This window comes from Oryctolagus cuniculus, chromosome 13 (genome assembly GCF_964237555.1).
Source record: "Oryctolagus cuniculus chromosome 13, mOryCun1.1, whole genome shotgun sequence".
In the NCBI taxonomy this organism is placed as follows: Eukaryota; Metazoa; Chordata; class Mammalia; order Lagomorpha; family Leporidae; genus Oryctolagus; species Oryctolagus cuniculus.
The window spans coordinates 20,458,130-20,473,955 of NC_091444.1; the positions used below are offsets into that span (position 1 = coordinate 20,458,130).

At 46.2% G+C, this 15,826-nt stretch overlaps 1 protein-coding gene across 11 annotated transcripts in view; it reads right to left on the reverse strand.

The window, feature by feature from the left end:
• Window positions 1-32: 32 nt before the first annotated feature.
• RBBP5 (RB binding protein 5, histone lysine methyltransferase complex subunit) overlaps window positions 33-15,826 on the reverse strand; it is a 37,958-nt gene continuing 22,164 nt past the window's right edge. For 3 of the 11 annotated variants that reach the window (XM_002717447.5, XM_051821208.2, XM_051821207.2), the window contains 9 exons: window positions 15,473-15,582; window positions 11,920-12,039; window positions 11,682-11,835; window positions 11,519-11,590; window positions 9,450-9,567; window positions 8,167-8,236; window positions 7,539-7,768; window positions 6,169-6,360; window positions 33-2,037 (listed from right to left, as the gene is read on the reverse strand). In XM_002717447.5, coding sequence (XP_002717493.1) covers window positions 2,009-2,037; window positions 6,169-6,360; window positions 7,539-7,768; window positions 8,167-8,236; window positions 9,450-9,567; window positions 11,519-11,590; window positions 11,682-11,835; window positions 11,920-12,039; window positions 15,473-15,582 — 1,095 coding nt within the window. In that variant the 3' untranslated portion in view covers window positions 33-2,008. The remainder of the gene's footprint in view (window positions 2,038-6,168; window positions 6,361-7,538; window positions 7,769-8,166; window positions 8,237-9,449; window positions 9,568-11,518; window positions 11,591-11,681; window positions 11,836-11,919; window positions 12,040-15,472; window positions 15,583-15,826) is intronic. The other 8 variants (XM_070055178.1, XM_008268525.4, XM_070055177.1 and 5 more) reach the window with 6 other exon arrangements.

Here is a 15,826-nt window from a genome sequence, read left to right on the forward strand (position 1 = left end):
CAGTGTTTACAAACAAACATTTACACTTGTTCTTTAATAAACATCCGATTTTATTTACAAAGCATTAAAGCTTCAGCAAGAAGTACCCAAGGCTATGTCTCATCTTGTACAAAACTACAGAACATTTTAAAAAACAAAACGGTGTTGAGCAGGGTCGGGGGGATGACAGACGGGAAGAAGAAAATATACAGATATTGTACAAATCAAGAAACTCAAACTGAAATGGACAGAAGGCCTTAGGAACTGGAAACACATTCCAAGAGCATTATGAATTGTCAGGAGCTGCTCCAGGAGGCAACCTGACAGGGTGTAAGCTGACTTACTCGGGAGCCAGTTAGGCAGTAACAGAGCTTAGACATCTAAATGCACAGGCAGAGGAAACCACGCTACTTCCCACATGGAAGTCAGGCAGAAACCCTGGCTCCCCACAGTTTGCACACTACTGCAGTGCACAGCACAGGGGGAACGGGAATGGACATGAATCAGTCTGCAAGAGAAACATGTCTAGTGAGCCACCTACCAATTCAACCAGTCGTCTAACTTGGAGGAAATTCACAAAACGAGCAGTCAAGGAGAAAGTAGCGCAACTGAAAACGGGCATTTTGCAACTGAGGGAGTGCTCTTTCTTCAGTTACTGAATATCCTGGCTCTAAAAGATGGGACGGGACAAGGAGGCTCCTATGACGTGTTCTACTCTGATTTCTATCCTAAAGTCCACACAGCATTCAACTTGTTTGGCTACCTACAGCAGCATCCACCAACGGCCAGGGGTTTCACGATTGGCCCAGGATTTGAAGTCTCCCTCGCTCCAGCGGATGCGTTCTCTGCTCAGCTGAAAGCCCCCCGCAGCGAGGCTACCGAGCCCTTTCCAGACCTGGCTTCCTGACTCGGATTTTCAGAAAATTCCAAACACCTAATATACACATCCATCCAATCTGCTACTTTTTATATAAAGAACAGCAAAGGGGGACGGGAAGCTAAGCAACCTTTCACAGAAAGGAAGTGACTGAAAACACAGCGAGAAAAAGGGGCGTGGACACGGGCAGGGGAGACCAGTGACAGGTGGGGACAGATTTCCACAGGCAGTGGCGAACTACGCACCTTGGTCTTGGGTGTGAACTCTGCTGCTGCTGCTTTGATTTTGGATGGCTCTACTTAGTCCTTGCACAGACTCCCCCACCCCAATAAAAAAGTTTGCTGAGAAATACCTTGGTTTGTTTCCATCTCCAGAAGCCAGCACAGAAAAACAATATCAACTACTGATGATTCTTTGCTAGAGATGGATAAAATTAGCTATCTTCAAAAACCATGATTAATGAGGACGAACTGATACTAGAAGAAAACATGCAAAGAACAAGGAAAAACCCTGAATCGCTTACTGCCCATCTTCTGGAGAAGAATGGGGTGTGGTAGGAGCGGGAGGAGCGGCTGCCTCCTTTATCTTCCCTTTCCAAAAATGTTAATCTTTCAAGCATTTTTCTTTCCTGCCCATCCTTTGTACCCAGTATAGAAATGCAGGAGGTACCCGGGGAGAGATAAGTTATAAATGAAGGAGAATATGCAACCCAAGTTCTCCTAGGCTGCAAAACTTCAGATAAGGACAAGTCACCTGGGGACATGCACTGAGGACAGAAAGCAAACAGGAGATAGAAAGTGACATGTCAGAAGGCTGCTGGGCACAACACAGCTGGATGAGCAAAACACAGGTGTCTCTTCTCCAGCAACACAACTAAGCCTTAAGGTTTAAATGACACAAAAACCCCTATTTGATGTCTTCACAAATCCTCATTCCTGAGAGCCTATTTGGACTTACGCTTGAAAGGGAAGGTAGGGGACATATATTCTTCCATAATTCACTTCTTCATTCAAACATAAACGCACTCCTTCCACCTCCAGGATGGGAGGCAGAGGCCTTTGTTTTAAATTAAAGTCAATCTCAAATGACTGACCACACTGTCCAGAGGCCACATGATGGCAAAGGGGGCAAGCACGAAGAACTTCAGGGTCTTCACAATAGTTCTGAGATTGCTCCTCCTGCTAAAGAAATCAGACACAAAGAGCATCACTTAGTCACTGACAAAAACACTGGCAGAGGCTGGCTGATGCACTGCATGCAAACAGGCAGGGATCAACAACTTCTCCCTTTAAGAAAAGGTCTAACCAACTCCCCAGTACTCTTTAGTGAAGCAACAGATCACCCAATCCCAGCCCCACCCCAACACACAGCTCCAGCCTGCCCCAAGGGAGGGAGGAAATGATTAGAGGTACACGTTTGCCAAGCTGCAAACCATCTTCCAAGATGTTAACACATAATGCTTTAACTTTTCAGGAAGTGATAGAGCAAAGGACATTTCAGGGCTCTAAGCCTTTCGTACTGCAGCCTCTCAGTTACCAGACGATCAGTGGTGAGCACAAAGCCCTTGTCCAGGCGCACCTGCTTCTCGGGTGACACTCTCACTACCCTGGAATCCCGAACAAGGGGAAATGGTAATGAGGGCCTCCACCTGTCTCTATGCACTCAGCTGATCAATCCTAGAAGGTAAAACCAAACGGACACTTCCCTGATTACTCCACAGAAGCTGTTCAATCTCCAAGGGACATCCTTGAGTGGACTGCTCTGAAAATTAACTAGGAAGTGTAAAAAGAGAACACGGTGAAGAAATCCCTCCCAGATGTCACTGGAATGGGAGAGGACCTGCTGCCTGAGGTGTAAGGGTTAGAAAATAGTGGAAAACAAGTACCCAATCATAAAATTCCTCTTTGAACTTGACTTTTAAAGTTCCAGTACAAATGAAAATCAGCAATAAGAATATCTTTACATTTGCCTGAGAACAGACAGACATTACTAAGTACAGTGCTACACTGCAAAAAATCAAAGTTAAGCTTTTCATAGTTCAGCAAGATAATATAACTCAGCACCTGTTTTTCAGACCTCTCCCAACATAAAGCATAATAATGAACCTCTTGAGATTTAAAAAAAACCAACCTCTGGGCAGGCACTTGGCGCATGAGCTAAGACACCACTTGGGATGCCTGCATCTCATGTCCCAGCCTGGGTTCGGGGCTCAGTTCTGCTTCTGGTTCCAGCTTCCTGCTGATGCGTATTGCAGCAGGCAGAGGGTGGCAATGGCTCAAGCACCTGGGTCCCTGTCTCACTTGGGAGATCCAGATGGAGTGCCAAGCTCCTGAGTTCAGCCTGATCCAGCCCCAGCTGTTGCAGCTATTCGGGGAGTGAACCAGCAGACAAAACACAGACCTCTTTGCCTTACCAAAAACCAAAATCTTGACATGGAAGAACACACTCCACAAGACTCAACATTATGTTGGCGCAAGTCCTTGGGACCCTGCACCTGTGTGGGAGACCCAGAAGAAGCTCCTGGCTTCGACTGTCCCACTTTGGCCGTTGTGGCCATTTGGGGAGTGAACCAGTGGATGGAAGACCTCTCTAACTCTGCCTTTCAAATAAATAAATAAACCTTTAAAAAAATAAAATAAAACATGCTTTTACCACCTTCAGGCTCGTCTCACTGACTGTTTCCACAGGTACCCTGACCACATTAGTATTAACAGTTTAAAAAAGAAAACAACTTTGCCATATTAGGCCTAAGCTGTGATGGCAGAATATGGGTGGATCATAAGCCAGCAGCTTTACTCACGGGCACTAAGATGACTAATGAGCACACTACACTGACTGAGAGTGGTCCGTGTTTCTATACATCCTCCTCCCTGGGAACAGACGTGCATTCACAAGGAAATGCGAAAACAGGCAGGAAGGGCTGCGGGGGCCTGCGGGCTGCAAGGAAGGCTTCAGATGCAGCCCTGCCCTCACCAGGGACTCACACAGACAGGCCAGGCTGCTCTGACGGCAGGTCTCCTGCCGGGCTTCCCGGGAATCCAGGTTCACCACTCTCCCAAACATGCGGCTGCCACCAAGATCCATGCGCCACCACAGCAAGTCAGTAAAGCCGCACACAGCCCTCCCCAGGATGCCTTGCAAGCAGGCACCCCCTGCCACCTGAAGTTTGAACATGGTTTGAACATGGAGGTGGTAACTGATTATCAATGGAGCACCCCACGTGGGGAAAAGTCTCGGTACTCAGTGGTATGGTGTTGGGTTATTAAGTGCTGAAGTCTAAATCCACCAAACCTAAGGTGGAATACTCTACATGATGAGCAACTGAGTCTGTATCGGCTTCTCTGTAGAAGACAATTCATGTTCACCAACAGTAATTAACTGACATCAGCGATAAATTAAACAAGGAATCCTGCTTTGTTTTCTAGTACTTATCATTTGGATTAACAAATTTAGCTTAAAAATTTGAAGTGGGGTAGGAAAGGGATCCAAATACAACCACTGAAATGTTATCAATCCCTCCTTGATTCTACTCAACTGGTCACAAAAAAATGAGAGCACAGTATTAATTTTTAAAGCAGTGCTAGGATGGGCATTTGGGGTAGCAATCAAGTTGCTGCTATGGCCTAGGAAAGCAGTGGAAGATGGCCCAAGTGCTTGGGCCCCTGCACCCATGTGGGAGACCTGGAAGAAGCTCCTGGCTCCTGGTTTCAAATCAGCTTAGCTCCGGCCATTGCGGCCATTTGGGGAGTGAACCAGTGGATGGAAGACCCCTCTCTCTCTGTCTCTCTCTCTCTCTCTCTGCCTCTGCCTCTCTTTCAAATAAATAAATAAATCTTTAAAAACAAAAACAGGGGTTGGCACTGTGGTGCAGTGGGTTAACGCCCTGGCCTGAAGCACTGGCATCCCATATGGGTGCCGGTTCGAGTCCAGCTGCTCCACTTCCAATCCTGCTCTACTATGGCCTGGGAAAGCAGTAGAAGGTGGCCCAAGTCCTTGGGCTCCTGCACCCACGTGGGAGACCTGGAAGAAGCTCCTGGCTTCGGATTGGCTCAGCTCCAGTTATCCTGGCTTCGGATTGGCTCAGCTCCAGCTATTTCAGCCAATTGGGAAGTGAACCAGTGGATGGAAGCTCTCTCTCTCTCTCTGCCTCTCTTTGTGTAACTCTTTCAAATAAAAAAAAAGTCTTTAAAAAGAAAGAGCTTCTATATATAAAACAAAAAACTTACAAAACACACATTAAAATAGAAATAGATTCTAATCCCCCCCCCCCTTTTTTTTTTTTTTGACAGGCAGAGTGGACAGTGAGAGAGAGAGAGAAAGGTCTTCCCTTTTGCCATTGGTTCACCCTCCAATGGCCGCCGCGGCTGGTGCGCTGCTGCTGCCGCATCGTGCTGATCTGAAGCCAGGAGCCAGGTGCTTCTCCTGGTCTCCCATGTGGGTGCAGGGCCCAAGGACTTGGGCCATCCTCCACTGCACTCCTGGGCCATAGCAGAGAGCTGGCCTGGAAGAGGGGCAACCGGGAGAGAATCTGGCACCCCGATTGGGACTAGAACCCAGTGTGCTGGCGCCGCAGGCAGAGGATTAGCCTAGTGAGCTGCGGCGCCAGCCTAATCTGGTCTTTTCTAAACAAAGAGATCACTTAGCCTTGGTTCACAAGTATTTGATAGGAAACTGAAATTGTTCTCCATCTCCCAATAAAAATCCCTTATCACCTAAAACTTTAAGTTTCAAAAGGCTTAAGCATTAAGCCACACAGGTACTGTAGCTTCTCTTTGATGGTATCCTATTTTCAGATATTGGGGGGAAAAATCCTTAACGTGACACTGCTTCTAGACTCCTGAGAGAGAAGATCCACCTGCCGGAGCAGAACACCTTGGAGAAAGATCCTACAGGTAAGGTGTCAGAGGCACCTGAAACAAACGTGTATGTCTTGCTCTTCACTGGACATAAACAACCTAGAGCAAATGCAAATGAAAAAAAAGAATCCATCCAGGGGTTCTTGTCCTTTTTGGATCATGGATTCCTATCATCTGATGAAAACTCTGGATATCTTCCTCAGAGAAATGTACAGAATGTTCTGCATACAGGACCACAGACCCCCTGAAATCTATTTATGGACCCAAGTTTTACAGCCGTTGAATTAAGCCAATTCCGGTTTAGTTTGCTCTTAGCAGCAATTTAGAATGCAGAGAGTTTTACTGCTGGGGAAAAGGAGGGAAGAAAGAAAAAACAATGCTGCAGTTAGACGGAGTTGGGGCTGTACAAAGCAAGGCCACAAAGCAAGCTGGGCAGCGCTCCCAATGTGTCCTTACCTGGCAAGGGCTGGCTGAGCTCCGCCTGCACTTTACCCTTCGCTGATCCTTCCAGAGGTAAACCTCTGTCCCCTTTGTAGAGTTTCGGTTTAAATGGAGAATCTTTCTCTTTACCTTTTGATCCTTTAGGCCGGCCTGCTTGCTTCTTCTTGGATTTGCCATCCCCCTTCACACCCAGTAGTGGATGGACTTCTGCAGAAGGACAGACAGGCATGGAAGGACCTGCACCAGCCCTGTCCCCCAGCCCGGAGCTCGTGTCCCACGTCCACTCACACAGGGGCACCAGCCCTGTCCCCCAGCCCGGAGTTTGTGTCCCACATCCACTCACACAGGGGCACCAGCCCTGTCCCCCAGCCCGGAGCTCGTGTCCCATTCCACTCACACAGGGGCACCAGCCCTGTCCCCCAGCCCAGAGCTCGTGTCCCACGTCCACTCACACAGGGGCACCAGCCCCGTCCCCCAGCCCAGAGCTCGTGTCCCACGTCTACTCACACAGGGGCACCAGCCCTGTCCCCCAGCCCAGAGCTCGTGTCCCATGTCCACTCACACAGGGGAAAGACATGGAGAGTGGCCACAAGGCACGCGGCCTGTGTGGTTGGTGCCAAGCCACAGCAACCATAAAGTGAAAAAGCAGCTGAACGAAACAACACTGAGCTGGACCACGCGCACACACGCACGCAAACACATGGGAGAAGAGAGGGCTTCTGAAATGGCCAACCCGGGCAAGACTGCTGACCCTATCACCTGCTGTTGAGCCCTGGGCATGTTATGGAATATCTCACAAACAACCTCAGTCTCTGGTCTCTCCTTTGTAAAGTAGAGGCAGTGAAGCCACAGGAGAAAAAGTCACACAACTGTGAATGGAACAGCGTCAACACCAGGGACGTGTGGCTCCGTGATCAATCTGCAGTGGCTTAAAGAAAAGGGAAAGGCGGATGCCCGAGAGTAACCACAGGCGCGCGTGTGCAGAGACAGACAGACACAGACACACACACACACACACACACACACCCGTGACTGCCCTTCCTGGGCTACGACAATGGTGGTTTCCATAGCCACACAGCCAAAGAGGGCATGAGGAGGAAGGGACTGTCCAGGTCTGAGTTGGACTTCATTACCTTAAAAACCACTCTGGGGAAAAAGAAAAAAAGACAAGGAGACGTAAAGTGCGTCACCGGGGGCAGGAGCTGAAGGGCACAACATCCCCATTTTAAAGAGAAGTGAGCACAGGAGCAACCGTGACAAAGGGGTAACGCCCTACAAAAGACTCTCGTGGGAAAATTCCTTCCAGGTGGAATGGCTCCAGCAGGGAACTGCCAGTTACCGTGAGGAGCAAACAGTGGCGGCGCAGGGGAAGAGGCGGCTCTTACCGTCGTTTGGGACTCCTTGAAGTTCGATGTTGGTTGTTTTGGGCTTCTTCTTGGGAGGCTGGGACCCATCAGCTGAAGACTGCCTCTTCTTCTCTGAACTAGCCCCTTCGTCCATCAAGGAGGTTTGGACTGCATCCGGTGGGGGGCCATAAGGATTTTCCTCTGGGTCTTCTACCTCAGGGGCAATGGGTAAATACAACAGAGCCTTTGAATCTTCCAGCTCTTCATCACTATTTGGAACAGGATCAGACAAGGGATTGGAAAAAAGAGGAGACAGTTGCTTAAACCATGAGCCCTTCCTCTAGCACCTACATGAAGCATAAGCAACAGGTATGATCAAGGACTTCAAGAAAGCCAAGCTCCATAAACGGAAACCAGACAACATGATCAATAAAATCAATCATAAAAACAAACAGGATAAACGGAATATTTCAGTTACTGCAAATTCTCTATCTGGGCAAGGGAAGAAAGCTAGGACTGCAGAAAACAGACTTAATTGTATTTCTCAGACACCAAAGGGGTTCTTTCTTCTGGCTAACAGGCAGATGGGACTGAAGAGACGGGGGACTGAGGACGCCCACCAGAGGCTGCGGCGGAGCTGCCTGACCCCTCCTGCCAGGCCGCTCACCTGCTACAGAAGGCAGCAATGGGGTCCACACTGGTGACATCCACTTCCTCGTCTTCCGCAGCATCAGCCCCTGCAGCACAGAAACACAGCAGAGGGTTGAGAGGGAGCAGAAACCTGCCTTCGACTTGCAGTGTACTGATTTTCATACGCTGAAATTTACGAGAAACAAAGGAGGAAAACCAGTTCATTTTGAGTATAACAAACAGTGCAGAATTTCTCCCACATGCTAGAGTGAGGACCAGTAACACTGGGAATGGTTCTTCAGTGGGGCCTTCCTAGTCTAACTGGGGAGTCAGCTACAGATGATGGCTTCAACTTAATGCCCAAGTGCCACCGTTATATGAGTGTGCTCAGGAGGTGGCAATAAAGAACAATCTCTGTGGAAGTCTGTGAAGACGTCACAGAACAGAATCCAACAATGCCACAGCAGCCCGGAACACCTGCATCCCTGGAGTCTTTTTCCTAAAACACACGAGGTATGCAGTTACCTAAAACACAGAAGTGAGGACCACACTTTTCAGGCTGCAGAGAACTAACCTCAGTCTCAATTTCCTGACTCCTGACACCATCAAGTAGCCCTGGAATCACCGATCACTCCCTGACAAGGCCAACGGGCCTGCTAAACACACACAAACCCCTACCATCTGTAACACCCTGAGTTAGACACCTGGAGGAGAGACAGTCAAATCTGTATGCTCAAGGAGATTTTTATCTAGAAGTTCAATAGAGATAAAAATAACAAAGATCAGTCATAATCATAATAGAAAATGACATCTGAGTGCTTATTATGGTCTAGGGATACCCTAAGTGCTTTACAGAAATTGTAAAGCATTCCCTGAAAACCTAAAAGGCAGGTACTATTTCCCCAGCTCACAGTTCAGGAAACTCAGATTCAAGTATGGAGCAATTACTTTGTGCAAGGCAGTCTGACCCCAGAGCCCATGCTCTTGACCCTTCTCACTGACAATGGAATGACAGCATACATGAGACACAGGGCACTCGGCACGTGTGGCTGCTCTGCCAGGTGCTACACATAAATCCCCACTTAATCGTCTGTAGTTAATCAGAAAGTACAAAGTGAAATGTCAAGAGAGCTGCTGGAGCCCTGGCAATGCCCACATAAGCTCTCAGTTAACACCTTCATAAATTAAGACTCTAAACTCCACGGAACCAGATAAGTCTAAAGAAAAAAGTGACATTTTAGACTAGGTACTGAAACAAATTTACAACTCCAATCAAGACCACTACATAAAGCCATCATTTTCCCTTGAGGAAAACGTTACCTGTCTGTTCAGGTTCACTCTTGTCTTCATCTTCAATATCGAACTCCGATTCCCTTTCCTCGTACTCTACATTTTCATCCAACTCTTTGAAATCTGGTGCAAATGCACTCCAATTTTCCTATTCCATACACACACACACAAAAAAACCACTAATTAACCATAAAAGTAGATTAATCATACAATATGTTGTGGCATAGTAGGCTAAGCCTCCACTTGCAATGCTGGCATCCCATATGGCACCCGTTCTAGTCCCAGCTGCTCCTCTTTCAGGCCAGCTCTCTGGTATGGCCCAGAAAAGCAGTGGAAGGTGGCCCAAGTACTTGGGCCCCTGCACCCGCAGGGGAGATCCGGAATAAGCTCCTGACTTCAGATTGGCCCAGCTTCAGCCACTGCAGCCATTTGGGAAGTAAACCAACGGATGGAAGACCTTTCTCTGCCTCTGCCTCTCTCTGTAACTCTACCTCTCAAATAAATAAATAAAATCTTTAAATATATATATATATATATATATATATATATATATATACACACACACACACATAAATGAAAGATTCAGAATTCCAAGATTAAATTTGGTAGAGTATAAAAATTAGGTATATACAGGTTGTATTATCTTTTTTTTTTTTTTCTGACAGGCAGAGTTAGACCATGAGAGAGAGAGACAGATAGAGAGGTCTTCCTTCTGTTGGTTCACCCCTCAAATGGCTGCTACAGCCGGCGCGCTGCACTGATCTGAAGCCAGGAACCAGGTGCTTCCTCCTGGTCTCCCATGAGCGTGCAGGGCCCAAGCACCTGGGCCATCCTCCACCACCTTCCCGGGCCTCAGCAGAGAGCTGGAGTAGAAGAGGAGCAACCAGGACAGAACCGGCGCCCTGAACGGAACTAGAACCCAGGGTGCCGGCGCCACAGGTGGAGGATTAGCCTAGTGAGCCGCAACACCGGCCTTCAGGTTGTATTATCTTAAAATATTTCCTATTTGAAACATTCCAAGTTATTAACTCAGCTCTTTCATAGGTAACTGCTGTCTTTAATCCTTTTAAGACGTAATTTGGGATGGAGCTATGGTGTAGCGGATAAAGCCTCCGCCTACAGTGCCGCATCCCATATGGGTGCCAGTTCGAGTCCCGGCTGCTCCACTTCTAATCCAGTTCTCTCCTGTGGCCTGGGAAAGCAGTGGAAGATGGTCCAAGTCCTTGGGCCCCGTACCTTGTGGGATACTGGGAGGAGGCTCCTGGCTTCGCATAGGCACAGCTCTGGCCATTGCGGCTGAGGAGTGAACCAGTGGATGGAAGATCTCTCTCTCTCTCTCTATCTCTCTCTCTCTCTCTGTCTCTCCTTCTGTGTAACTCTGACTTTCAAATAAATAAATAAATCTTTTTTTTTTTTTTTTAAAGTAAAAAGTAGGGCTAGCGTTGTGGCATAGCAGGTTAAGCTGCCGCCTGCAACACTGGCATTTCATATGGCTGCTAGCTCAAATAATGGCTGCTCCGCTTCTGATCCAGCTCCCTGCTAAGGCACCTACAAAAGCAGGAGAGGCCAGCCCTGGTACTTAGGCTGCTGCACCCATGAAGGAGACCCAGACAAAGCTCCCGGCTTTGGCCTGGCAAAGCTCTGGCCGTTGCAGCCCACTGGGGAGTGAACCAGCACCTGGAACACCTCTCTCTGTTAACTCTGCCTTTCAAATAAATAAATAAATCTTAAAAAAAAAAAAAAAAAGGCTTAAAGTAAAACCAGTATGTAAAACAAAAACTGAGCTGAAAATAAGAAAAGTCAAAGAAAAATATCTCTCAACTAAGTAACAAAAATATGTTAACAGAAAGAACACTAGATTTCCTTACTAAAAACAGAACTAGTAAATCGGCTTGAGACTAAGACCTTCCCATTAAAGTAAAGTGAAAACAGATGCACTTTCAAAATTAAAAAAGAAAACAAATGCACTGAAACTACTTCATTAGGTCTCAGGACTCACAGCAAAAGAATTCAGGTAACTTTTAGTGTATTACATGTAAGGCTCTTTGGTAAAAAGGGAGTATCTACTTTCAAGGCAAGTTAACCAGAAAAACACTTACGACTTGATTCTGTGCCCAGATAGATACCACTCCACTAGAAATGGATGCTATGATGGGTCGAACAGGATGCCACTAAATTTTAATGAAGCAAAGAAAAACAGGCCATAAGAACAGATTCAAAATATTCTGGTCAAGGAACAAAGCAATGCCCCGCTGCACTCACAGCCACATCCAGGAGAAGTTCTCCTCGCGTCCCGTGGAGAATCTTCACCAGGTTGCCGATGCTCTTCTCCCAGATGTACAGGGCATGCTGCCGGGCCGAGCCCGCCACGATGTATTCCCCATCCCCAGAGAAACAACACTTCTTCCACGGGGTCCTAGAGGACAAAGAAAGGACCCAAGGCGATCTGGCACCCACGCCCATGCAGCACTGTCACTCACTCCTCCCGTGCGACACGCACCTGTTCACCAAGTCCTGCAGTTTCTGCATGGGTTCCGGCTCCCCATCTCTTCCGCAGGTTAAGATTTCTCTGCCATCATAAACTCTGATTATTCGATCTGCTGTGTTAATTAAAAAGCAACTATAGAAAAACCAAAGACACCAGAGGTCAGAAATCCGTTCTATGACTAAGATTAGTGCCACACAACTAAGGAACGAGGGAGAAACTAGGTGAAAACCTACAGACCAGAATACTTGTGTATCCACTGGTCCCCTTCCAAACCAAAACACAATCTGAAGTGAGAGTGTTTTATACTTCCTGCATATTCCTGAACACAACCGTACCTAACTGAAATGTGAGACCTCCACACTTACACGCTGAAGTCACAAGCTACAGTTAAACACACACAAACACTTCATTTCTTTAATCTGTTTTATATACATATATTCTTTTTAAAGATTTATTTATTTATTTGAAAGGTGGGTGGAGGAGAGAGAGAAATTGATTTTCCATTTACTGGTTCACTCTCAAAATGGCTACAGTGACCATGCTGGACCAGGCGGAAGACAGAAGTCAGGAGCTTTATCCAAGTCTCCCATGTGGGTGCAGGGGCTCAAGTACTTGGGCTATCTTCTCTGCTTGCCCATGCACATTAGCAGGGAGCTGGATCGGAAGTGGAGAAGCCAAGCCTCAAACCAGCACCCACATGGGTTGCTGGCATCTCCAGTAGCAGTTTAACCCACAATGCCAGCCCCCAATATATTCTCTTTAAAAAAAAAAAAAGATTTATTTATTTATTTTGAAAGAGAGAGAGAGAGAAAGGGACACAGAGAGATCTTCCATCCACTGGTTCACTCCTCAGATGGCCACTACAGCCAGCACTGGGCCAGGCCAAGGCCAGGAGCTTCATTTGGGTCTCCCACGTGGGTGGCAGGGGTCCAAACATTTAGGTCACCTTCCACTGCTTTTCCCAGGCCATCAGCCAGGAGCTGGATAGGAAGTGGAGCAGCCAGGACTCAAGCTGGCACCCACATGGGATGCAGGCACACAGGCAGCAGCTTTACTCACTAAGCCACAATGGTGTCCCCCAATATATTCTTCTTAATGAGTTAATGAAGCTTGTCACTTTAAAATGTCCAATTTTTTACTGGAATGACACTGGAAAGTTCAGAGATCTATCTAAAATACAATTTATTTCAGATTTTCTTTCTTTTTAAAGGTTTATTTACTTGAAAAGCGGAACAACAGAAAGGGGAGAGAGGGAGAGAGACCTTCCTTATAGTGGTTCAGGCCTTAAATGCCCACAACAGCCAGGGCTGGGCCAGGCTGATCCAGGAGCCAGGTACTCCCTCTGGGTCCCCCCCCTGACTGGCAGAGATCTAACACCTGAACCTCCCAGGAGGTGCATTAGCAGGAAGTTGCTGGAGGCACTCGAACATGAGATGACGGCACCCTAAGCAGCAGTCTAACCTGCCCTGCCACAACGCCTGCCCTCGTCACTTTCTTACACACTTCACTAACGTGAATTAGGAGCCGGCACTGTGGCACAACAGATTAAGCTGCTGCCTGCAATGCCCGCACCCCATATGGATGCCAGTTCAGGTTTCGGTCGCTCCACTTCTGATATGGCTCCCTGCTAATGCACTTGTAGGGGCAGCAGAGGTCGCCTCAAGTGCTTGGGCCCCTGCATCTATGTAGGAGACTCAAAAGAAGCTCCTGGCTTTGGGATGGCCCAGCACTGGCTGTTGAGGCCATTTGGGGAGTAAACCAATGGATGGAAGATCTGAGTCTCTCCCTCTCTCTCTCTCTCTGTAGCTGACTTTCAAATAAATAAATAAATCTTTAAAAAAAAAAAAAAAAGGGAGAGAGAGATATTTTGAACTAAACTGGAATGTCAGTTAAGGATATACAGGTGTTCCTAAACAAAATAGAATGAATGTTATCTCTTACTAACAACCTATTTCTTCTAATTTCTGCTTATCTACTTCTAACTGGGTAACCAAACTTACCACAAACAACATCTGAAACTGAAAGGGTGAACAAACGTTACGTGACTGCACATCCAGCTACAAGGTGCACCTGACGCCATCCATCTGATGACAACAGTTCCTCTCTACCCAGCACTTACTACAAGCCAGGCACTCTCCTTCCAAGCACTGACCACTCAGATACCTTTATGTAAAAAAAATGGCAGGAGCCAGTGTTGTGGCACAGCAGATTAAGTTGCTACTCGCAATGCCAGCATCCTCTATCAGAGAGCTAGTTCAAGTCCTGGCAGCTCCACTTCCAATCCAGCTTCCTGCTAACTTACCTGGGAAAGCAACAGAAAATAGTCAAATACTTGGGTCCCTGAACTTGGATGGCTGAGCCTTAGCCATTATGGCCATCTGGAGAATGAACTAGGGATGGAAGATCTCTCTCTCTCTCTTTTTCTTTCTTTCTTTCTTTCTTTCTTTCTTTCTTTCTTTCTTTCTTTCTTTCTTTCTTTCTTTCTCTCTTTCTTTCTCTCTTTCTTTCTCTCTTTCTTTCTCTCTCTCTCTCTCTCTCTCTCTCTCTCTCTCCCATCACTCTCCCATCACTCTCCCATCACTCTCCCATCACTCTGCATTTTAAATAAATCCTCAAAAAGAAAAGAAATGGCCCTATAACCTCTAAGTAAGGAAGATGTGACACTGGTCCAATGCAGGAAATTTTATAAATTCAAGAACCAACTACTAAGATTTTCTAACACCTTTAAGGGAGAAAAAAATTTAACTGTAAAATATAAACAAGCTGCAAATCTCAACGTATTTCTGCAGTCTACTCACTTTTAAAGCTGTCTTTAAACAGGTCTTCAAAGAAGGAGGTACCTTTCTCTGAAGGGAGGAGAGAACCTCCACTTTGAATATGACCTTGTCTAAACAAGATAAGAGTCGGTGAACTCAAAAGGCTTCCATAGCCTTGGAAACTCATGACTGGTGCATAGGGAGATTACTGATGCCATAAACAGGAGTGTCAATTTGTAAAGTCAACAACAGGAGTCACTGTGCACTTACTCCTCATGTAGGATCTCTGTCCTTAATGTGCTGTACATTGAGACTTAATGCTATAATGAGTACTCAAACAGTATATTTCGCTTTGTGTTTCTATGGGGGTGCAAACTGTTGAAATCTTTACTTAATGTATACTAAACTGATCTTCTGTTAAAAAAAAAAAAAAAGAAGAAGAAGAAATTATCAATTCCCAACTTGACTCTCACTGGGATTAAACATGACAATAGGTCTGATCTGATTTCATCATCATTTAAAAAATCATCTATTATTTTTCACTTTATGTTTGTGTGGGAGCAAACTGTTGAAATCTTTACTTAATGTATGCTAAACTGATCTTCTGTATATAAAGAGAATCGAATATGAATCCTCATGTGAATGGAAGGGGAGAGGGAGTGGGAAAGGGGAGGGATGCGGGTGGGAGAGATGATATGGGGGGGAAGCCATTGTAATTCATAAGCCGTACTTTGGAAATTTATATTCATTAAATAAAAGTTAAAAAAAAAAAAAAAAAAAGCTGTCTTTAAGGACAAGGGCCCACTCACCTCCCCTTCCGGGCAAACTCAATTGACTTTATGGCTGTGGTATTGCTTGTTCCAGTGGTTACTCTGAAGGAAGCAACAAGATCTTGAGAATCTGTTTTTAAGACCAAAATCTAAGTTCAAAGGAGAAAAACAAAAGTTAATATTCTGGTAACAAACAGTAATTACATCTGGCTTCTGTGAAGTGGGCAGAGACTGGGTAAAAACACAAATGTCTACTAATCCCAAACACCTCAACACCATTAGCTGGTATTTCCTTTACCTCTTAAGATAAAGGGTCTTAAACTGTTATTAAAACTTGATGTTTAATAGCCAAAAGCTGGAAGCAATCTAAGTATTCATCAGGTGAATGGACAA